General features: G+C 49.0%; 1 protein-coding gene across 2 annotated transcripts; it reads right to left on the reverse strand.

Moving 5' to 3' along the window:
- Positions 1–751: 751 nt before the first annotated feature.
- LOC122381662 lies at positions 752–22,221 on the reverse strand. 2 transcript variants are annotated; one of them, XM_043366090.1, is made up of 8 exons: positions 21,768–22,221; positions 16,658–16,806; positions 4,069–4,220; positions 3,618–3,803; positions 2,917–3,059; positions 2,491–2,699; positions 1,935–2,103; positions 752–1,599 (listed from the first exon to the last, which is right to left on the reverse strand). In XM_043366090.1, exons 1-8 carry the CDS (start codon positions 21,870–21,872, stop codon positions 1,330–1,332), a joined length of 1,383 nt encoding a protein of 460 aa, XP_043222025.1. In that variant the 5' UTR covers positions 21,873–22,221; the 3' UTR covers positions 752–1,329. The 2 variants fall into 2 exon arrangements, with proteins under 2 accessions (XP_043222025.1, XP_043222035.1); XM_043366100.1 differs by lacking the exons at positions 16,658–16,806; positions 21,768–22,221 and adding an exon at positions 15,961–16,141.
- Between the last annotated feature and the right edge of the window lie 605 nt (positions 22,222–22,826).

A 22,826-nucleotide genomic window follows, 5' to 3' on the forward strand; every position in this document is an offset into this window, starting at 1 on the left:
TCGAGCAACGGTGCCTTTGTGAAAGTGCAGCCGCATGCAGATAGTCGCGACATAGGAATGTGCCTATATGCCTCAGCACACCCACCAATGCGCCATTGGTCCTACTATGCGTTCCGTTGTGACCGTCCCGTCCGTGTGTTTCGTTATGACCGTTCCGTCATGTTCCGCTATGGCCGTAGTATAACCGTACCACCGTGTGTTCCATTGTGACTATGTGAGTTCCTGATGGGTGCACCGTTATAATTAGTGTGACCTTCCCTATACCTATGCGTTCTGCTGTGACTATCCCTGGTGACTATCCCTACCGTGTGTTCCGTCATGTTCCGTGACCGTCCCTGTCGTGTGTTCCGTTATGTTCCGTTGCGACCGCTGTGACTGTCCTTGCAGTTGCCGCGTGTTCCGTTCTGCCCTGGTGTGTTTTCTCGTTTGGAGTCGGGTATGTGCTAAGTGCTTACAGATTTACATATGTATCATACATAAAACTGATGTCTCTGATTGGAAACGGCACTGGACTCACGGCCTTAACTCAATGAGGACGTAGGTATCCTATAAAAAGTTAAAGGGCTTATATACCAATGGGTCAACAGTCTGCACCGCCTCCTCCCTGAACATCCCCCCCCCTCTGGTGTCCTTTGTAAGGCGCAGTTAATGACTATTGACTCACTGGACTCTGGTCTACAGCCAATCAACGCGACATTTACCGACGCAGGAAAAAGGAGGCGGGCGACGCATACAGCCAATAGCCGCGATTGCGAAGACATCGGTATTAGGTATTATTTTGTAATGAACACATATAATGTGATGAATGTACGCAGTGCAGCACGGGGATAACTGATGCGTAATTTCATTATACCTGAATGATAAACCATTTGAGATAAACACACGGGCAATGATTTGTTCGATAATCGACAAGACTGAAAATTCCTACGGAGAACGGTGATTTAAAAGATAATACCTACGATTACCTACTGCTAAAGCAGATCAAGTGAAGCCAATACGATTAACCGACGATAAGGAAAGACGATAATTACGTGTACGTCTACAAAACAGGATTTACTGCGTTGCGCAAGGTGCCAAACTAAAAACGGGGACCTCACGCATTCGTTAACAACAAGGTCACGCGTATTATTGCGGTGCTTCTATCAATGGCAAACGACTACAGACATGATTCCGTTTAGCATTCATGCTCAAAGATGACAGGTACGTTTGCAACTATCAACTAACACTCATGACCAATTGATGACCGACACAAAATAGTTAAATTATCGGCGCCGATATCGTTGTTGATCACACCGTCATCACACAGTGATGAACGAGGCACCCTCTAGCTTAGATCGATATATGCGTGGTGGCCGCGTCTCCGGGACCGGCGGGTGGCTTCATCGTGCCGAGGCCGACGGTGGCGAGCCGCGTCTGCGAGCCGAGCCCGCCGCCGCCGTCGGCGCTCTTCACCTCGCGCAGGTCGGCCTCGGCCACCCCGGTCTCCCTGCGCTGAGAGCGGCGCCAGCAGCGGCGCACGCAGCTCTCGATAAACTCGTACAGGGTGAACGCGGAGGCGCCCAGCAGCAGCCCCAGGTTACCACCGATATCCGAGACCATCTGTAACGATGTCCGGGGAAGGAAGCGGATACATTTTATTGAAACATTCGAGATGAAAATATAGCTAAATAAGCTAACTTAACATTAAATTAGCATTTACATTTAAAACTTTAAACTTTTTTGTAGTGCCATATCTACGCATTTTATCTTTTACACATTTTAAACAAGAGTTTTTATTAAATTTAACGGGCATATAGATTTGATGTGTAGGTAGGTACCGGAACTCGGCAAATAACCGTTCTCCATGAGTCATGACCATACGAGGATAAAATCTCCTCTTCCGATTGCTCTTTGTCCTTGTAAAACCACCATCACCCCTCTGCAGCTGTCTTCACCTGCTGCATGTCGTAGGCTAGCGTCGTTCTTGAGACGTACAGACCCTCGGCGATGCTGAGCGCCACCCAGGTCTCGTTCTTCTTGTGGTTGAGCCGGTCGGACAGGGCCAGCGTAATGGTCTCCTGGTAACACTGCGGGCCGCAGCGCACCTTGCACCTTGCGGCGATCCTGCAGAACGGGCGCACTGTGAGGTAGGTACCGCGGTATAATGAGACAGACGACTTGTTAGAGAATCACGGGTCCCCGGCCGTCACCTACGCATTGTATTCTTTACGTGCAAGTATTGTGTTGACTGTTGATACAATTAAATCCCATTGATAGACATACTGGCATAATACGACAAGTAAATCAGAACGTACAAATTAAAGTAAGCCTTATTTAGCTCGTAAATAACACATAATATAATATTGGCATATAAGTAAATTTGCGTGTCGCGTCTTCATGTTCGCAACTCCGATGCCAGATATGCCGAAATACCTAATGAGCTGTATCAGGTATCCCTTACGTCGGTGACACGAGACGTCGGTAGTGCTCGGTCACCCCCATCCCACTTGCCTCTTCAGCGCGGCGTAATACTCGTTGGCCCTCAGCTGCTCGGAGTTCTGGTCCCAGACGATGTGCGTGCGGGAGAACATGCGGGTATAGTTGAGCAGCAGCTGGTAGTCGCGGGCGGTGTCACAGACGGGCAGCTTCACGGGCATCCAGGGCAGGCGGCAGCCGGGCCCGAGCGCGGCTAGCTCCGAGAACAGGCACTGACGGATACACTGCCGGGGGTGGGCGGTGGGGCTCAGATTGGGGGCATATACGAGCACGGTATGGTGTGAGACCAGATACAAAGGACAGCAGGACCATGTTACGGTGTTGGCCGAGGTGTAACAAATGACAAAGTTTACGAATAACGATGATTAGTTTGTATTGCCGTGAGACTGTCTATTCTTTACCGTGTACGTTGCATTACCGATGGTCGGCCCCGCGACTCACATTGGGCCGCGAGTAGGCCGAGTCCGTGTTGCAGGGGTTGGTGTCGCTCGGCAGGGCGATGTCCAGCATCCTGGTCACCTTGAGGTTCTGCTCCTTCCCGGTCTCCAGCTGGGCGCGTGGCGGCGCCCACACGTGCTCCCAGTCTGCGGCCAGCGGAGCACGTGGCACACGGCTCAACACGCGAGTCTCGCAGTGACGTCAACATGAACGACACGGGACACAGTTCACGACTCTCTGTCGAGGACGGCGTAGAACTACGTCATTATCGTGACCGGCATTTAGTGAGCCGCTAGACGGCGACACACAAACTTTTCCAGCTATTATCGTACTTGTGTCCGCCTTCGTCCGTCAGTATTGACACTGATGGTAGCGTTAATGAATAGTTCAGCATGTTTGTAAACAGCGCAGTGGTCTATGAAAACGGTCACAGGATCGCCCTTTGGAGCGATGACAAATCCATCGGAAAGAGCATCGACAAATAAACGAATTGGTAATAAGTCCAGCATGCTTTTAAGCATTTGTCTTGCATACACTGTGCTCCTTGATAGTCATAAAGATCAAATATGTGGTAGGCACAATCCATTTAACATTTTTCACTAGATTGGCGTCGGGGAAAGCCAGCGTGTGACAATTTGTAGCCCTTCTAACTGATGAACTCCATGTTAAAAGTACCACATAATTACCCCACCGGCGGGGCGTACCCATGTAGTGGTCATTGGCCGAGTGCACATAGACGTTCCAGTGGTGCCGGCCGCAGCTGGTGCAGTTGGGGTGGTTCAGCACCAACCAGATGCCGCGCTGAACACCCTCGGCCAGCGCGTCGCTGTAGCGCACCGTGTGACACTGGCCGCCGTACTGGTACAGGTCACTCGTCACTGCCGAATGGTCTGAAGAAGGGGGGATCGTACGAGGGTGAAGGGATGTGTGAGAGAGAGCCTGTACCGCCGTTCTGGTACAGGTCACTCGTCACCGCCGAACTGTCTGCGGGGAGTGGAAGATGGTCACCAAGGAGCAAGACGGTCATCGGTTAATGATAATCTATCAATATCAACACTTTATTCATTTGCAGCGAGAAACAGTAGGCACGGACCACAGGACCAGTGCCGATGTTTTCTATCGACTGAATAGCTGAGTCGTTTAGCGACTACTCACTGCAGCCGCCATTATAGAAGTCGGCGCAGCTCATCACGATGTCGCCCCAGCTGCGAGTCATGTTCCACACGGCCTCCTCCAGGTCCACAGAGCCCCAGGGAAAGTCGGCCGTCAGCGCCTCAGTCGGGTTGACCAGCGCCTTCGGACGCGACCTGGAAGTTAAATCAGAGATTTTTATATAGTTTCGGAACCAAGTGATATCAAGTGTGCAACGATAAGACAGTGCTTAGGCCAATGCCAGTGATTGCACAATGCACATCCCTACATCCTGACCATGCAGAGTTGATAGGGATTGATATCACTGTCGCGCTTTGCGAAGAGCGGGCGGCGATCCACTGAGTGCGTAGGCTGTACCGCACTACACCCTGTACTGGTAGACTGCACCGCACGACACCGAATGCTGTTCGGCCCGAGCGAAGCAACGCGACGGCGGGGCGCCGGGCGCCGTCAGTGGTCGCCAACGGAACGGGGCTGGCTGGGCCTGGGCCGGCATAACCGGTGCTACAGTGGCCTCAGTCACATCCTTCCAGCTTATCATAATGCATGTTTGCCTCTAAACATCCAATAGGGATCTATAACGGATAAACGTTTTACGTTCGGGGCATTGCACGTCAAATCGAACAAAAATCGGCTGTTTTGCACCTTACCATCAGCGATTTCGTTATAAATTTGTGAGCGAGTTCCTGTGTCGCCCCGAACATTACATTGATGTTTTTTGCACATTCTGACCACAGGTCTTCTAAATATAGGGCATCGAATTTTTACAAAATGTTGCATCTTTATATTTTTGAACGACCATAACTTTGGTTGTACTTGTTTGATTTGAATGAAATAAACCTTACTGTTTAGGTAATTTCTTAAGCATTTGTTTAGAATTGCACCTACTTAAATATATGACCTTGAAATTTGCTTAACTCTGTTATTAAGCACAAAAATTGAAATAGCAAAAAACACGTCACCTTCGATTTGGTTAATTTTCATATATTTTATTGTCCACTATATTCTTCACAACCTGTGAAAAAATTAGAGTGGGCCATTCATAAGTTTTGAAGAAAATGGCACATATGCAAACGAATGTTAGCACGCGCAGTGGAGGGGAAAGAGTGAATTTCGCACCACCCCTCCTGTCGCCACGCCGTCCTCTGGTCTGTAGTTGCGTACAGCGACACTTGATTTGACTGACTGGCTGTGGTGCAGGGTGAGGAGAAAGTGGATTTTGGTAGAGGATGGGAAGGAATGCGGTAGCCGCCGAGTGACCACAGCCCCTCGATGGCGAGGCTGCTGTGGTCAGACGGATCTGAGATGCTCCGGGATCTCGATGGCGAGATTGACCGAAACCGACTGGCCGCCCCAGGAACGAGGAGGCCACGAGTGTTGTATCCCGATGGCGAGACACGTCACTCGCGGTCAGCTTCGATGACTCGATGGCGAGACACCGCAGCCGCCTCCCTCCACACCCTCAATGAGAAAAGGAGAGAGAAAGTAGTGGGCCCAGGACATAAAGACAGGTATCAGGAGCAGCCACGATTAGCACTGCTTGCACCGTCTTCCGCCACTTATGTCACCGCCCACCACACAAAGATGCACTTAGTAGGACGCTGTATTTGTTCTTTACCGTCCTCACCGCACGAGTCACAGACAGAGAGTGGGCCGGCGCAGCGAGCACCGGCCCCAGGTCACCTCGTTCCTCCCTCGCGGCACACGCCGGCGGCGGCCAATCACGACAGCGGGCCCTCACGTGACCCGAGCCGGGCCTCGCCTCGAGCGGGACCACCGGACGCACGTGGCCACCACATGGCTCGGCCGTAACCGGGCGGAGGGCGGCCGTCGGCCACTACATACTCCCCCACCGTGTTGCGCCTCGCAGCAACACTACACAATGCTCAGCCGACGCGCCAATGCTACATATAGACATTATACATTCTCACGTTCGCGACCTTTAGAACATAAATGTGTCTTCACAGTTACCAAAGTCGTTGTTACAAACATACAAGACATATAAATACCGCTGCCAGCTAACTTGCTTTAGCGATGGCTCAAACATTCACCTCACATATCAAACACTGTACGATTGCTCACCGCACAGCGCGCCTCGCGAATGATCCTCAGCCACCAGGCAGCCCAGCTCCCGCGATCAACGGCACTCTTCCTCCAGGAAGCAGATCTTTGCTGCTGGTCTGGTGTACGTCTTTCCGCAGGAGGTCCGTAGCGCGGCTGACCGGACTCTTCCGTCCTTACCCGGGAAGACCTGAACGATCCTGGCCAGAGGCCATGCTCCTCTGGGCAGATCGGACTCAGCCATGAGGACCAGGTCCCCCACTTGAAGGCTTCTTCTTTCCTGGCGCCACTTGCTCCGCTGTGTCAAAGTCGGTATGTATTCTCGAGTCCACCTTTTCCAAACGTGTTTAGCCACAGCTTGCGACTGTCTCCACCTCCGACGGCTGCACATGTCGTTGTCTCTTGTCAGGACTGGTGCCAGGTGTGGGGAAGCACGACCAAGCAGGAAGTGGTTAGGAGACAATGCTTCGGGATCAGATGGATCGGAGCTCACATAGGTAAGTGGGCGGCTGTTTATCATGTGTTCGACCCCCGCGAACACAGTCAGGAGAACTTCATCGGTCAGCAGCTGAGATCCGACGACTGCCTGCAGGCACGTCTTGACCGACCTCACCATCCTTTCCCAAACACCACCCATGTGGCTGGCCGTTGGTGGATTGAACCTCCAGTCAATCTCGAAGGCGCTCAGGCGCTCAGGCATCTGCGCTAGCAGCACCTTCAGCTCTTCGCGTAGTTCACGGTTGCTGCCGATAAAGCTGGTACCGCGGTCCGAGAAAATAACCGCTGGCTGGGATCTGCGAGAGAAGAAGCGTCTGAGGGCCATGATGCAGCTGTCCACTTCCAGCGAATGTGTCACCTCCAGATGAACAGCGCGGGTCGCCAAGCACGTTAGCAGCAGTCCGTATCGCTTCTCAGTTCTTCGGAACCGCTTTACTCGCAGTGGTCCAAAGTAGTCCACACCCACGTTCTTGAACGGATGATCGGCTTCAAGTCTCTGAGCGGGAAGGTCAGCCATCCTTGGTGGCGCCGGAGCAGCTCTGCGTCGATGACAATAGAGGCAACTGCGGAGCTGCTTCTTCACCTCTGCGCGTCCTTGGGGAATCCAGAACTTCTGCCGTACTTCATTCAGCGTGTGTTCCGTCCCCGCATGACCATGACGGACATGCTCTTGCATGATGATGAGCCTGGCGAGCTCGCTTTTCCTCGGCAGGATGATCGGATGTCGGGACTCCTCGGGAATAGATGCCTTCCCGATGCGTCCTCCAACACGGACCAGGCCATTGCTGTCGCAGATCGGTGTCAGCGAATGCAGAGGACTGGAAGTCTGGATCGGCCGTCGCTGTTCCAGACATCGGAGTTCTTCCCCGTGCGTCGTGAGCTGCTCTTGTCTGATGATCCAGACTTCGGCCTCCACCATCTCAGAGCGTGATAGTGGACCTGATAATGGAGGTTGTTGGCCGGGCAAGAACGCCTTCAGGTTGTGCACAAAACGCTTGATCCAGCCGACAACTCGCTTGTACTTGATCCACGATGAATACTTCGCTGGGTCCGGTTCTTCTGGTCGCGTTGATGCGGCGATGACATTCACTGACGTCGCCTGTTTTTGTTCTTCTTCGTTGTCTGCCAGTTCTGGATGCTTTTCCAGTTTCCTCTCTGTTGATGTTAGCCGGTAGTACGCCTGTCTTGAGTTGTCGGGGAACGTCGGATTTTCCTCACTCCACAGCAAGCAGGTTTCGTATCTCTCCCCGACCTTTTTGGTCTCTTGATCCAGAAGAGCCAATGCACGGAGATCTTCTTGAGATCTTGCGTCCTTGACGTTGATCTTTGTGTCAAAGGCTTCAGTGGTCCACCACTCCTGAACCAGCTCACTCAGGTTCTCTTCATCCGTTGACTGTTTGCGTACAAACATGACGTGTCGCGTACTACAGGGTACCAGTGCCGATACAGATCCAGTCAGGGTCCAACCGAAATCTGTCCTCACTGCGACCGGTTGGCTGGTACCTCCCACTCTGATCTCCCGTTGCAGGACAGCTTCCAGTATGTTGGCCCCGAGCAGCAGCTCGACACGTGCACCACTGTACTGAGGAAAGTCGAGACCCTGCAGATGCTTCCAGCTGGAGGTCTGTAGTCGGCTGATGCTGGGTGGAGTAACATTCAATCCTGGCACAGACCAAACTTCCGGGATTACGATGTGGCCCTCTTTGGCATCGGCAGAAATAGGGCTGACTGTCAACGGAACACGGATGGATGACTGTCTCTGTCCGCTTCCTTCGACGTTCTGAAGTCTGAGCTCTTCACGCTCCCCCTTCACACCGATTTCTTGCAGCACCTTCTCACAGCAGAGTGACGTTTGCGCCCCCGGATCCAGAAGAGCGACAACATCCTTGTCACCGTTCGGGCCGTGGACTCTGACAGGAACCAGTTGTAGAAGCGTGTCTGTGGCTTCCGTCATGGCTGCACCAACGATCGGATCTTCTCTGTTCAGGCGATTCTCTGTTCTGCCGCTGCTCTCCCCGCCCCCTGAATCACCTCTGGGCGTATGTAGAAACTTGTGATGTGTCGCCCTGCATCCATCTGTGCCACAGCGCTTGGCAGATCTACACGATCTGACGAAGTGCCCCTTCCTGAGACAGGCCCAGCACAGTCGCTCCCGTCTCACAGTCACGAGCTTTTCCTCCAGCGCCTGGGCTTGAAAATCAGGACAGTTTTCCAGTTTGTGCTCCCCTTCGCAGACGACGCAAGGCCTGAGCCTATGGCTTTCCTCACGCGGTGAGGATGCGGAAGTGGCCAATGTCGTCCGCCTCGTCATGGTCTCTTTCGGAGTCACCACAGTCTTCCTCTTTTCGGGGTCACGGCTCGGGCGAGTGGTGTAGCTCAACACGTTCACCTGGATCTTCAGCCACTCGCTAAACATCTCCAGATTGGGCTGGTTTGGTCGCATCCTGTAGACTTCTTGGCCCCACTGATAAGTCAGCTCGTCAGGGAGCTTGACAATCACTCTGCGGAGGGTGTCGCTTGCCCCCAGATCATGATAGTAGCCCAGGGCTCGCAGAGTCATAACCGTGTTGCTGATGGCGGAGCTGAACCTCTCCATTGACGCCAAGCTATTCACACTTGGTGCTGGGGTAGAAAACATCTGATTGAGACTTGCCTGGCTGATTTCGTCTTTCCGACCGAAACGTTCATATAGCGTCTTCAGTGCTTGCTCGTACAGCGATCCATCAAACAAAAGCCCTTCAATGGCTTGGTGGGCAGGGCCCTCAACTGCTTGCTGCAGATGAGTCATCCGCTCTGCATTCGTCAGCGATGTCTGATTGTGGACCAGCACTTTAAAGAGGCTGATCCAACGAGGCCAGTCAGCGGGATCCCCTCGATAGGTGTGGAGGCTGAGGCTCGGCACACTCTTGGAGAACGCTGTTGACTGACTCGAGCGTGCTTGCTCTTGAGAAACATCTGGAATCATCCAGGTACTGGGATCTAGGGTTGTGGTTGCACTTCCAGCTGAGGCCTCAAGTGGTGCCCCAGTCGCAGCTTGATCGGCTGTCGTCGGCTGCACGGCGTCGTTCACAGCGCAGTCTTCGTTTGCCAAATGGTGTGTGGCAGCGGCGTGACCTTCCTGCCGCTCGTCCCTCTGTTGATCACGCTGAGAGTGCATGCCGCAGTTACCCATGGATGTCGCAGTGCCCTTACAGACACCTTCACGTGTTGGCTTTGCTTCTTCTCCCACCCCAGCGACAGCTTCGTCAAAGTCATGACGACGATCCCAATTCAGGTCATCTTCAGCAGCGCGATAGAGACGGACCTTTCTTGCTGCTCGATTTCGAGTCTCTTCAGCTATCTTCAGCTGAAGTGCACTGTCGCGCTCTTGAAGCTCCCACTCTTCTTGTTGTCGGAGATTCTCCATTTCGAGCTGAGCTTCACGTTGGCGTTTCTCCGCCCTTTGCCTCTCCATCATGTTACGGCGACTTTCTTCTACCTGGGCCCTGACGTCTTGTAGTTTGCGATCCGCATCCTCCAATTCTACGGCGACCACTCTTGATCGGACTGAAGCGGCCGTCCCTGCTGACGTATGTGACTTGGCGCGACTCGGCCCACGGTGGGAAGTGGTAGCTGATGAACGAACTTCGTCCAGCTCTTGGAGATATTGTTGAATCTTGCCCTGGATGGCTAGCTCTTCTTCTTCGAAATGATCGGCATATGCTTGAGCTTCTTCAGTCTCTTCGTCTCCCAGCTTGCTTTCATATGTCTGATGAGTCTTTCGCAAATCGGCAAATGCTTCTTCTAGTCTTGCGCTGACCTGATGGATGCGGTCACGATTAGCATGTCTTGTTATCTCTACTTCTACTGCTTTGCTGGCCCTTGTCGTAGCAGCCCTCTTGCATCCACGCAGTCGGCGCAGGTCAGCAAGCTCCTGATCCTTGGCGGCACGCTGAGCTTCAGCCATTGTAGGATCGACTGCTTGAGTTTCACAACTGTATTCTGCATCCATTCAGCAGTTGCGATGGGATCTCCGGTTGAGATCCGGCCCGCGGAGGACCAGAAAATGTCGCCACGCCGTCCTCTGGTCTGTAGTTGCGTACAGCGACACTTGATTTGACTGACTGGCTGTGGTGCAGGGTGAGGAGAAAGTGGATTTTGGTAGAGGATGGGAAGGAATGCGGTAGCCGCCGAGTGACCACAGCCCCTCGATGGCGAGGCTGCTGTGGTCAGACGGATCTGAGATGCTCCGGGATCTCGATGGCGAGATTGACCGAAACCGACTGGCCGCCCCAGGAACGAGGAGGCCACGAGTGTTGTATCCCGATGGCGAGACACGTCACTCGCGGTCAGCTTCGATGACTCGATGGCGAGACACCGCAGCCGCCTCCCTCCACACCCTCAATGAGAAAAGGAGAGAGAAAGTAGTGGGCCCCAGGACATAAAGACAGGTATCAGGAGCAGCCACGATTAGCACTGCTTGCACCGTCTTCCGCCACTTATGTCACCGCCCACCACACAAAGATGCACTTAGTAGGACGCTGTATTTGTTCTTTACCGTCCTCACCGCACGAGTCACAGACAGAGAGTGGGCCGGCGCAGCGAGCACCGGCCCCAGGTCACCTCGTTCCTCCCTCGCGGCACACGCCGGCGGCGGCCAATCACGACAGCGGGCCCTCACGTGACCCGAGCCGGGCCTCGCCTCGAGCGGGACCACCGGACGCACGTGGCCACCACATGGCTCGGCCGTAACCGGGCGGAGGGCGGCCGTCGGCCACTACACCTCCTGTTTTTCGCCAATATCTCATAGTAATTATTAATGCGAAATTAATTATAGCTACCTGTCCAAAATTGAATTTCACATCTCATCGTGCAAGCAAGAAGAAAATCGGTTCACAACTGGTCTAGTAATAGCGGTGTAAAGTGAACATCCTGTCGCCGCGGCGACGCGGCGACTCGGCAGCCGGCGCCGACCGCTAGCCGCCGCCTGATTGTAGACTGTGCCGGGACGGAACGGAACGGTTCCGTCTTTACATCGCGCTCCTTACCGCTGATTACGTTCGATTCGCGTCAAATTTTGTGAGAAGACTAAGAAATGTACAGGCAATCTTATGGTGTAAGAATTGTGAAAATCGGTTGGTAAACAATCGAAATATGAACGTGTAAACACAAAATTGTGATTGCTGCGTTTCCCGCGTCGGCCGATCCCGCCTCAGCCGGCGACATGTTACTCTTAGCAGGTCTCTAACTGCCATATTTATTATTGGATTAACACGAAATTCCCCATAGGGTAAGGGCGGGTAAGAGTACGCGGGCGATAAGAGTACGCATCAGCTGTTTCGGTTGCTTAGCAACGCGGGTTTGTCGAGTTCATGAAGTGACATGAAGCCGCCAGTGCGTGCATGTTACCAACGGAACGTGGGCGTTGAGCGGCGACGCTGTTGAGTTTAAGGCGATGAATATTATTTTCGAGCGTTATGATATTATTATGGTAAGGTACAATAATTTTGATACTTGGCAGTTGAGATAAGGTACATTTCCGTGATTGTTGTCGGAAACTTGTGAGGTTATCTGGGGAAATACTGTGCAGTGCAATATTCTGTTTGCGAAGTTTTGCACAACGTTTCGGGGTTGTTTTGTGCGCGAATTGCATGTACGGTAAGAGGACGCACTGTTCAGGAGGGTAAGAGTACGCAGAATTATACATTAAATCGAATCCAAACAAACCGTGAGGCACGAGAACGGAGCACTCGACATGATGATGACCTGCGTCTGCCACGTGTACGGACGGAGACTGGGAGGCGCCGGTTCTTGTACCGTGCACCGATGCTGTACAATGCCCTCCCAGTGGAAATGCGCACGATGACAGTCGCCAATTTTAATCACGCTCTCAAGCGAGTTATTAGCACGAGGGAAACATAGGAATGCGTGTTTTACTACTAGTTACTTGCTGTCGTCGTCATTATTGTCTTATTTTAGTTTTTCCCTTTTTATTATGCCCGTTTTAGTTTATGTGCATGTGGAAAGTGTGAATGTCTTTTTATATCACTGCATTTCACAACTTGACTGATGGCAAGGAATAGCCACTATGAGTGGATTTGCCTGAATAAAAATTGGTATTGGTATTGGTATTGGTAATATACAGAAATATAGAATTATTAATCTATCGCTCAATGACGTTTGTTTTGTAGGTATATCATCAATGGAGCACTGTGATGCAGATGCGTACCCGAAATTCTTCCAAATACGAGTTATTCTCCCTTTTGATTGTGCATTTTTTAAGAAACACACGACATGATTATTTCCTGATTTATAGACTTGAAAGATTTATTTTATGTTTTTCTTTTTGGATACTAGAATTAACTTAAATGCCTTCTGAGTTTGAAGTTAAGCATTTGGACAGAGAACAAGCTGCATAGGTGTGTGTTCATATGCTTGCGTACTCCACCCGCCTGGCGTGCGTGCTCTTACACACCCCATATGGTAAGAGTACGCAAGTGCAACGGTTCAGAAAATATCAGTTTTAGACCACTTCCATATACGCTGAAGGATCGTTGCCCCATGGGTTGATGGCTAATTCAATGAGCTTTAATATTCCCTATTTGCGATTTCTTTCCTTCAAATATTAAACAAATGAGAGCAAGAAATCCACTAAGTGCGTACTCTTATACGACTTCACCCTACATACTCAAAAATGTATATTCTTTCGTATAGTGAAGATAAAAAGACGTGAAGATATCGTTGCGTGATAATGTTTTCGTTGAATTTTTGGCTTCATGATGCATTTCCACACGGCTCAAAATTCACCGCAAAATACCGTTTGCCTGAGACACTTTTACTATGGAACTTGAATGCTTGACTACGATGACTATGTATTTCCATTCTCGCAGAGTTTGGGATATCACTAATCAGCAATCATTCATTTCAGAAAGTGTTCACAAGCAAGCATGTCTTGACTCTGTCTTTCAAGGTCACGCGCGGTTGCGTGATGTTGATGCATGAAAACGGCGTTTGCCGCGAGAGTTATGAATGGCCCACTCCAATTTTTTCACTGATGGTTAGGAACATTGTGACGGACATAATATGTAAAAATTACCCGAATCGAAGGTGACGTGTTTTTTTGCTATTTAAATTTTTCTGTTTTAATTCAAGGTCAAATGCATTTCAAGGTCACTTCAATTTAATTTTATAATTAAAGATCAAAGCCTTATCAATTGCCTACAAGACCCTGTTAATATCATTTTGATAGCAGAAAAGGAACCAGAGTTATAGACATTTAAAAAATTGATGTGTGACATTTTTGGCTATATTCCATGACCTATATCTCAGCGATACTTAATCAAATTTCGAAAATATTATACGTAACTCAGTTTTGAACCATGCCCAGTCTGCCTACAAATTTTCAGAAAAATCGAAGGGGATGACGGATTTCGGTGTTTGATTTGACGTGGAATGCCCCGTTCTGGCATTAACACCGGTCTCTTATAACGTTTCTAATAATGGTCTCTATATAGTAACGTTTACTCATATATAACTAGAGTCCCCACAAGGCTGCAGAACAATAAGTAACCACAAGCATAACGCCAGTTACGTCGGCATTGTACTGAAACATTTCCTTTCGTAACATTTATGGCACTGTGCCGGCACGGGCACCGCCGCGGCCCGGATTCGCCGTTCACACAATAGCTGAATACGGCATGGGACGGCCATTCGTATACGTCGGGCCGGCGTGACGGAGCGTCGCAAGCAACAGTGGCGTCACAACGGACCCCGACTTCAGCGAAAGGCAGTCGACTGCAGGGGGCCGTTTGCCGGGCGACGTTCAGAAGGGTCCACTGGATGTGTCGACGCGTCGTACCTCATCGCCTGATGAGATTGCATTTGTCATAACGATAAGCAAAAGTCGTCTCATTTAGGCATTTATTAGGGTGACAAGCCGACGAAGCGGTACGAACACAAAGGCACTGTTCAGTGTTTAGTGTTCTGGTGTGAAGCGTGACTCGTTTAACAGCCATGACACACTCGCCGTGCAGCAGGGCCGATTTATCAACGCGTGGTCAACGAGCGAATGGCGTGCAAGTGTGCTGCTCAGCTATGTGCCTTAGCGGGTGAAACCCTTTTCCAAGCGAAGACGAACAGACTGAGGGATATAAATATGGCACACAGCTCCTGTGAATAAGTAATTATTTTCATTTACATCGATTTATCCGTGACTTTTCATGGCGCTAAGGAAATTAAAAGCTATGTTTAGTTTCAGAAGACAGAAACTATTGGTATACAACGAGCTATAAGAAATCTGCGCTCCTGGCAACACTGAAGCGTCCAACTACGTGTTTATTTGGTAAACGAAGGAAACTCTTGTTAGTATTTGCTCGACTCGGATCCCATTAACATGTTTGTTGTTGAATAACAAACAGGGATAGGAATGTTTGGTTTTGTTTTTCGCGTCGTCCACTATAAAAAGAAACGTCTTTTTTATTATTTTGCAAGTGAGATCCATGTCCAACAAAGTAGGTATATAGGAAGTGTTTTGTATGAGCCATATGTCCATTGTCCAACAAAGTTGATATACCGGGTGGCCCAGAAAAAACGTTCCGAACTTTGGAGGCCTATATATCAAATACGAGTACAAATAACGAGCCAAAATTTTCATCAAGTTTGCGTCATTTCTTTGCGCATTGGTATGCCAAATTATAACACAATACCATCATTTTCAAGCTGGCAATGTTGAGTTGAATTAAGCAAGACGTTTTTGCTTTTTTTGCCGATGTCAAACGATAGTGATGATTGGGTTAGACGTCCCATGTTATAAAAAAAAGAATAAAAAATAGAGCACGTGAATGAAGCCAACATGTATGTTCTAATTTTAATTATTTTTGTCTCACTTATGTGCCACATATTCAAATACTGAGCCAAAATGGTGCTCATGGATGCCATTCGTTTCAACACCAAATCATGTTTCGAGCAGGAGTGGCACGGTGCATGGATTACTGCTGATTACCCTCCTTTCAGTAGATCAAACAGTAAATCGACCGGATAAGGAAAACAAACTAAAGCAGACTGGTTCCTGAGCCAGAAGACCACAGAATAGCTTATGAAAAACAACATTGCCAGCAGATGACAAAAAAAACTGGTTGAAAGGCTACCTTTTCCCAGGAATGTCAACCAGGAAAGCATTTGAGCCACAAGATGGTTAGAAAACTGGAAACTTCTTCCGATGCCGCTGGCACAGAGCCATCGTGGTTGCCTGAGGGAATGTGTCATCCTGAGACCCGAACCATCAATGAGCCTAGCTGCCAGTAGAAGTCATGGCTCTAGGCCGCGGTGCCGCGGGGTGAAAGTGCCCCGTTCACTCACATTTTTTAGTAAACATCGGAGCAAAAAAGTAATTTTTACATGGCATGCTTGAAACACGAACCGTTTAAAAAGTAATTTACCGAACACCATGAAAATCACACCATTTACTGAAAATGTGTGCCGCATTCACTATTCGAAGTTTCAATGTTGTATCTTTATCACTTTCTGAGAAATATTGATTAAAAGTTGGGAACGTTTTTTCTGGGCCACCCGGTATACGCACGTGATTCGAAGTTCGAAGCACTGCAGGTGATTGCAGGTGCAGGTGGTGCAGGTGATTCGAAGGTGATTCGAAGCACTGCAGTCACTCGCATGATTTTGTAGTATCCACAAAAATGAAATGAAATGGATTGCATGAAGCATTAGCTTTCAATTAGAGTTCTATATCTAGGTATATATAATTTGAAGGTGATATGTGCATGCAGTTAGTAATTACCTTCATACCGCAATGTAAGTTCTTAGTACCTACTTGTGAGCCACTAGCAAGCTGGAAAATCTTTCGGCCTTCATCGACTGTTTTTGATTTCGCCCGTCCATTAAATCGACCATTGGTAAGTATTTAATTAATATTGTTGTTTACATATCTATTATCGTATTGATAAGTGTGAAGCATCGGTACAATGCAACAGCAGCACAATATCTGCAAACCAATTTATTGGGCCTTGATGACATTTATGTACCTACATTGAAAACACACCTGCCTGTGATTCGCAGGTAGACGTCATCTCTGAAGATGTCCTCCTGAATTCTACAGATTGTTACGGCAAATTCTTGTGGTGCAGACTCGTCCACTTCAAACGACTTCACCGTGTCTTGTCGGATAAACTTGGTCAGGCTTATACTGCTCTGTAACAGATTATGGATGTCTATAAGAAATAAAAATATACAAATTATAAAAAATAATAACAAAATATGCGATTAAAATAAAAATGAAGATAATATGATAAGGTATACGTTTCTTACATGAGCACTCGCACGAAATGTTAAGGAACAAAACTTAAATTATCCCAAATTATTCAAAAATTAGTCCATGAAATCATGGATTTCACTGCTTTATTCGAGTCGGCTGCCTTCAATTGCGGTACATCATGTCTCATACACGGTAGGCTTAAATCATAAATTACCTCTGCGTGCATGCTTCATTATAATTATGATTGCTTATACGGATCTTCTACAAAGTGACAATGCCATATACCCAAATACGTTTAAATATCGCAGACGGCAACATCATATTTTGTCCATCGGCGCGCATTTAAAATACCCACATGAACTATGAATCTTAAACTACAATAAATAACTGACCTTTTTATATAAAAAACGACAATACATTCAAATACACAATGATATACATTAAACCGCGAGTAGGTAGAAAAAAATCTTTTAAACGTAGAGCCGATAGGTGAGACGTTTAAAAGATGCTTCTACTTACAAGCGGTTTAATAATTTTATCCCGTACCGCCGATGTCTTTTGGGCGCTGAAAGGGAAAAATACATTTTATATAAAAAAATACGCCATATTTTAGACTAGACGAAATGTCTACTAGACGTTTAACAGTTTGTTAATCGTCTAGACGTTTACCAAAGCAGTTACACGACATCTGATAAAATAGGTATATTAAACGATGAGTAGGTAGAACAAACAATTCTTTTAAACGTTGAGCCCATAGGCGAGACGTTTAAAATATTTTTCTAACTACGAGCGGTTTAATAATTTTATCCTGTACCGCCGATATCTTTCGGGCGCTTAAAGGTAAAAAACACATTTTATATAGGTAGAAAATACAACATGTTTCAGACTAGCCGAAATATCTACTAGACGCTTAACAGTTTGTTAATCGTCTAGACGTTTAACAAATCAGTTACGCGACATCTGATACTTTTCTCTCCTTGCACACGAAGCAATTATAAACACTGTCTACGGTGCGGGATGAAGATACATAGCTTTCGGCATTGGTAATAAATACCTTGATTACTGTGTATATGTTACAGGCCGTATGAAAACTCAGTCCGTTTGCAAACGGCCTGGCCCGAGTCAGGCCGTTTGCAAACGGCCTGGACAGCCCAGTCAGTATGCAAACGGACTAAAAAGTCAGGCCGTTTGAATACGGGCTGAAATTCCAGGCTGTATGCAAACCGCCTGAAATGTCAGGCCGTTTGCAAACCGTCTAGGCCGTATGACAACTTTCCAGACACCACACTGAGAGAAATTTTGACTCCCTTTAGGAGAGTTATCGAGAGTTACCAAAAACGACTCCCTAAAACTCCAGGCAGCTACTCCCCTTTACTCTCCCTCATAACTATCACTGGAACTCTTCATCACTCTCCTCCATTACTCTTCATAACTCTCTCGACCCATCTCTACTCCCCTCTACTACTCCCCCTAGAACTCTTCATTACTCCACATTACTCCCCCCACGTAACTCCCGTTAACTCCTCATTACTCTCCCACTGAACTCTCGCGTGAACTCCCCATTACTCTCTCACGGAACTCTCCCGTGAACTCCCCATTTCTCTCCCACGTAACTGCCCATTACACCCCTCGTAAACCCTCATTACTCTGCCTCTCTCGAAACTGATGCGAATAGAACAAACCATTTATTGACATTTTCATTTGTGAAGTTCAATCTTACACGTGTATCTTCGTCACAAAACGTGAACAATAATTCATCTAACTGACCAGTTGCGCCTCTTATCTATAATGTGATAAAGAACCAGCTGTTGCTGTGCACAGCAAACTCTCACTCTTTATCAAAACATGTGAGGCTAAGGCATCCCTTCGACGAAACTCAGCGAATAATCATCGAGCAATGGTATGATTCCAGTACAGAAAAAAGAAACCCAAAAGCCGGGTAAACCTAAAATACACAGCACAATGCAGAAGTTGGATTCCTGCATTAAGAACACCGCTTATTTTACGATACCAATTATTTCGTCCGATGGACTATGGAACGAAGTAGTTACATATCCGTGACATTAAAATAAAAACAGTAATTAACTTCTTAAAACCTGGCCGTCAGCACGACTCACCACTCACCAGCGCAGAGAACACCCTTCCTTCAGCTCCTGGAGCGGTTGGCCTAGCTAATTTCAACCACACCATTCTACACACCCATTTTCACCAATACCACTGCTCGGTATTATACGGTAATCACTCGGTCCATCGCTGTCATTGGTCAGTCCTCAGTTACTCACACCAGTTGCCAGTTGATTCATCCAATGTTCTGTTAGGTACCTATTACCAACCTCTTGATGTACAAACAGTTTTAATCTTCCGCCACTGCCACGGGCACACACTTATTTCACCAATTCACTACCAAAGCAATGTAGAAATTCAAATAAATTGCACAATAGTACCTACTGGAATACAAGCAGCAACGTGCACACTGCGCTGCGCCGGCAGCTGGACTGACGCTCGGCCAGCTAGCGCGCGCCGAAGCTTCAAGAACATTACTTTTCTCCAAAACTCTTCAAAACTCTCCCTTGAATAAACTCGATTAAGCTTCCAGCTGGAAATGAGGAGAGTAAACAGGCATCGCACGAGAGAGGCCAGCTGATGCACTCCGCGCGTTACACTCGGTAAACTCTACGATACACTCCCCGGACGCAGCCGAATTGGCAACTCATATCCGGGAAACTCTCGGAAATACTCTTCGCTACGCTAGGCTTACCGACATTTGAGGGAGTTGCGAAGAGTTATTAGGCGGGAGTTTCAGAGAATTCCGAGAGCCTAGAGTAATTTTTTCTCTCAGTGCAGGCCGTTTGCAAACGGTCTATAGGCATTTTGAAAACGATCTGGTCTGCATGAAGTTACAGCTAGACAATGTTGAGTTTGTTGAAGCACGACCGTTTCATGACATTACATGGCACCATGAAATCCTGAGGTGCATTCGGCATCCGGAAAAATGTTGTCACTCGGATATTCTCCGTCGGAAAATTATTGTTGAGCGCCTATCTTCAGCATGTCTCGTTATCGCGATACCGTTCGTGATCCCCGATGATTCTCGCTAGTTCCGGAAAATTCTCCCTGATTTTCCGGATGACGAATGCAGGCCTGGTCAGGAAGACATTAGCAGAACTGAGACCCGGCCCGTATAGCGCCCGGTCGACCCGGGCTTCCCCCGGACTTCAAAAATTCGCCTTCCACCGCAATAATGGTCAAGTGTTGCCTGCGTACGCCACCGGCCAGCCGCCGGCGGTCGGCCGGGCGCGGTGAGGACTCTAATGTGAACCAGTGGCGCGGGAACTTCTTCCAGACGGGGGGGGGGGGGGGGCGCTGAACCATAATAGAGATCAACCTAGGGTACCCCCAAATCTAGTTTTCCCACCGGTTTTAGGCCACTTATTTTTCAGACCTTGGCCTTTCCAACAAAAAGAAACGAAAATATTTGCAAAAAAAGTCAGGTAGTCTGTCTCAACTGAGTGAAGAAACTACCGTTTTGGCAACCTGGAATAAAGGTTTTAATCTGCCAAATGAGTTGCCGAGCCAGTGAAAGAGGTGGATTTTTCACTTACATGCTTTCTTCCTTTGTGACCCACAACCCCTAATTTGGGGAGGACAAGCTGCCCCAACGGTTCCTGACCTCATGAAGAGTTGTGGGGCACCGCCCCCACGGCCCCAGAGCTGTGGGAGCAAGCTTCCCCCACTGCCCCCTCCCTCGGTTCCCGCGCCTATGTATGAATCTATGAAATTATGTTGGTAGATTTCCGATTTCGATTCCTCCAGCTGGGGGGGGGGGCTCAAATACATTACGAGGCCCCCCCCAGCCGAAAAGTTGGAGGGGCTCAGCCCCCGCTAGCCTCCCCCTCCCCCCCCCCCCGGTTCCCGCGCCACTGATGTGAACTCTGATGTCCATTGCGCGCTTCGGCGTTTTATGCCGCAAAATAATCAATGAGTCTTGTAGTGATACGCTTCACCAGACCTCACCACTCATCAGTAGTGGCTTCACCAGGCTCCATCAACTGGATGGCCGTACACAGGCGGACCGTGAACTTGTATAATTAGTAATATTGTTGAAAAACGGCCGGGCCGAGCATCAGCACAGTAAGAAAATGTTCGACGTATGTAGACGAGTCATTCGGTTCGGCATGGAATGCGCAAGCATTCACATGGATGCAACCTGATCATCGACCAACCTGGATCCATTAAGTTCAATCTTCAGAGGTTGTTGTACTTCGCCAGACCGTTTGAAAACTGACTAGGCCGTTTTCAAACTGTCTAGGCCGTTTCAAACTGCCTAGGCCGTTTTCATACGGCCTGATATTTCAGGCGGTTTGCAAACGGCCGGCTTTTTCAGGCCGTTTTCAAACGGCCTGACTGGGCCAGGCCGTTTGCAAACGGACTGGGTTTTCATACGGTCTGTAACATATACACAGCATATAATCACAGTGATCGCAGCTTTGTTACCGAAAGCTCTGTATTTTTATAGTGTATTTGAATAAATTGTCGTTTTTTATATATCTGTCATGGATAACACACAAATTCCTAACCATTTAAAACAAAAATTTATGTGCCTGGTGAAAAGTGAGAGACATGCCTTCATCAGACGTAGCAGATAATAAACGATTGTACCTGCCATAAGGCGAAGTGACGAACGAACATCTAATTACCAATGCAGAAAAGTTAACTCGTCAGTGCGGACAAGGACGTTCAAAACTAGAGATGCCCAAGTCCCAACATTACTGCCCGAACATACATATGTCTAGCCTTACAGAGCTTTTTATCTCGTCAAGACGGCAGAACGACTCGGGGAGAGGCGGGTTGATTTCAAGTGGCTCCTCGTTGTACCTCATAGTGTCTCCGTACTTACGAGCACTAGAAAGGCGGTGAGGCAGCCGGCGAAGATGACCAGACGGATGCCCCGGGAGAGAGGGGTGACACGCACCACCCGGCGAGCCGCCGACAGAGCGCCCATGCTATCCCCCGACCCGTGCCAGCCGACCTGACCTGACACGGTGGAGGGTCTCCGGTGTGGTCTAACTATACCTATGAGATGAAATTTTAATCTGTGGCTGCCTTATAGAGCCATTAGACATTTTTGACAAACTTTGGCAATAACTCCAATTTTTTTTTGCCATATTCAACCCATTTCGACAGAAACGGGGCAAACCTTAAAAATCTGAATAGCAACGTAAATGCCGACAGCTCTTTCTGTCTCGCTGCCCCAGCCGATCTCTCCAGGCCGACCACTGCTCGGTGCCGCCGCTCCGGCTCACGTGCGGTCCGCGCTGCCCTGCCCCTGTTCTAACCGGAGAAGTCACCGTCACACGCGGCCGCCCGGGTCGGCGGCACCCGACTGTGGCGGCTCCCACGGGCCGCTCGGACGAGCTGTCAGCGCGCCCGGTAATGACCTCAGGAGCCGACGCCGACGGACGGTATACAGAGGGGAGCGGACACAGGACAGGGCTACAGACAGGGACACAGCTGGGCGGCTGGCGCTGTGTCCCAGGGGCCGCCAAAGAGACCACCGCCGGCCGCGCACCGACCAGGGAATGAGTGACACGCGAGCGTTATAACGGGCGACACGCTGACGCGGGTATTATAACGAGACCTGAGGTCCCGCTCTGGCGACTTTACTGGTGAAGGCCGAAGGGCGATGCCAATACTCTCGGTGAAATGCTATTCTTGCAATACCAATAGTATTTGTAAAAATTAGATGTAAATGTAACATTGTAAAAGTGAAAGTGTCCTGGGCTAGGGTATTCTTGGGTTGAAAGACGAATACGGTCGTCACTCGTCACAATTCGCATAATATCGAGCATTCAGCATGTGCGATATTCGACAACTTCTGCATCCTGCAAGTCAAACTTCAGGGCAGACGGAACCTCATGTGACGGCCTAATGGACCTGTTTGTTGACGTGTACCGTC

The sequence above is a fragment of the Amphibalanus amphitrite genome, unplaced genomic scaffold (genome assembly GCF_019059575.1).
Source record: "Amphibalanus amphitrite isolate SeventyFive unplaced genomic scaffold, NRLGWU_Aamphi_draft 000011F_arrow, whole genome shotgun sequence".
Classification (NCBI taxonomy): domain Eukaryota; kingdom Metazoa; phylum Arthropoda; class Thecostraca; order Balanomorpha; family Balanidae; genus Amphibalanus; species Amphibalanus amphitrite.

Bases quoted from the DNA above. Each gene is read 5' to 3' on its own strand.
- LOC122381662 (XM_043366090.1), bottom strand. From the start codon at position 21,872: ATGGGCGCTCTGTCGGCGGCTCGCCGGGTGGTGCGTGTCACCCCTCTC. The intron at 3,804-4,068 runs GTGAGTAGTCGC...CCCCTTCTTCAG, and splicing joins CTTCTATAATGGCGGCTGCA to ACCATTCGGCAGTGACGAGT. The intron at 2,700-2,916 runs GTGAGTCGCGGG...CACCCCCGGCAG, and splicing joins CGGCCTACTCGCGGCCCAAT to TGTATCCGTCAGTGCCTGTT.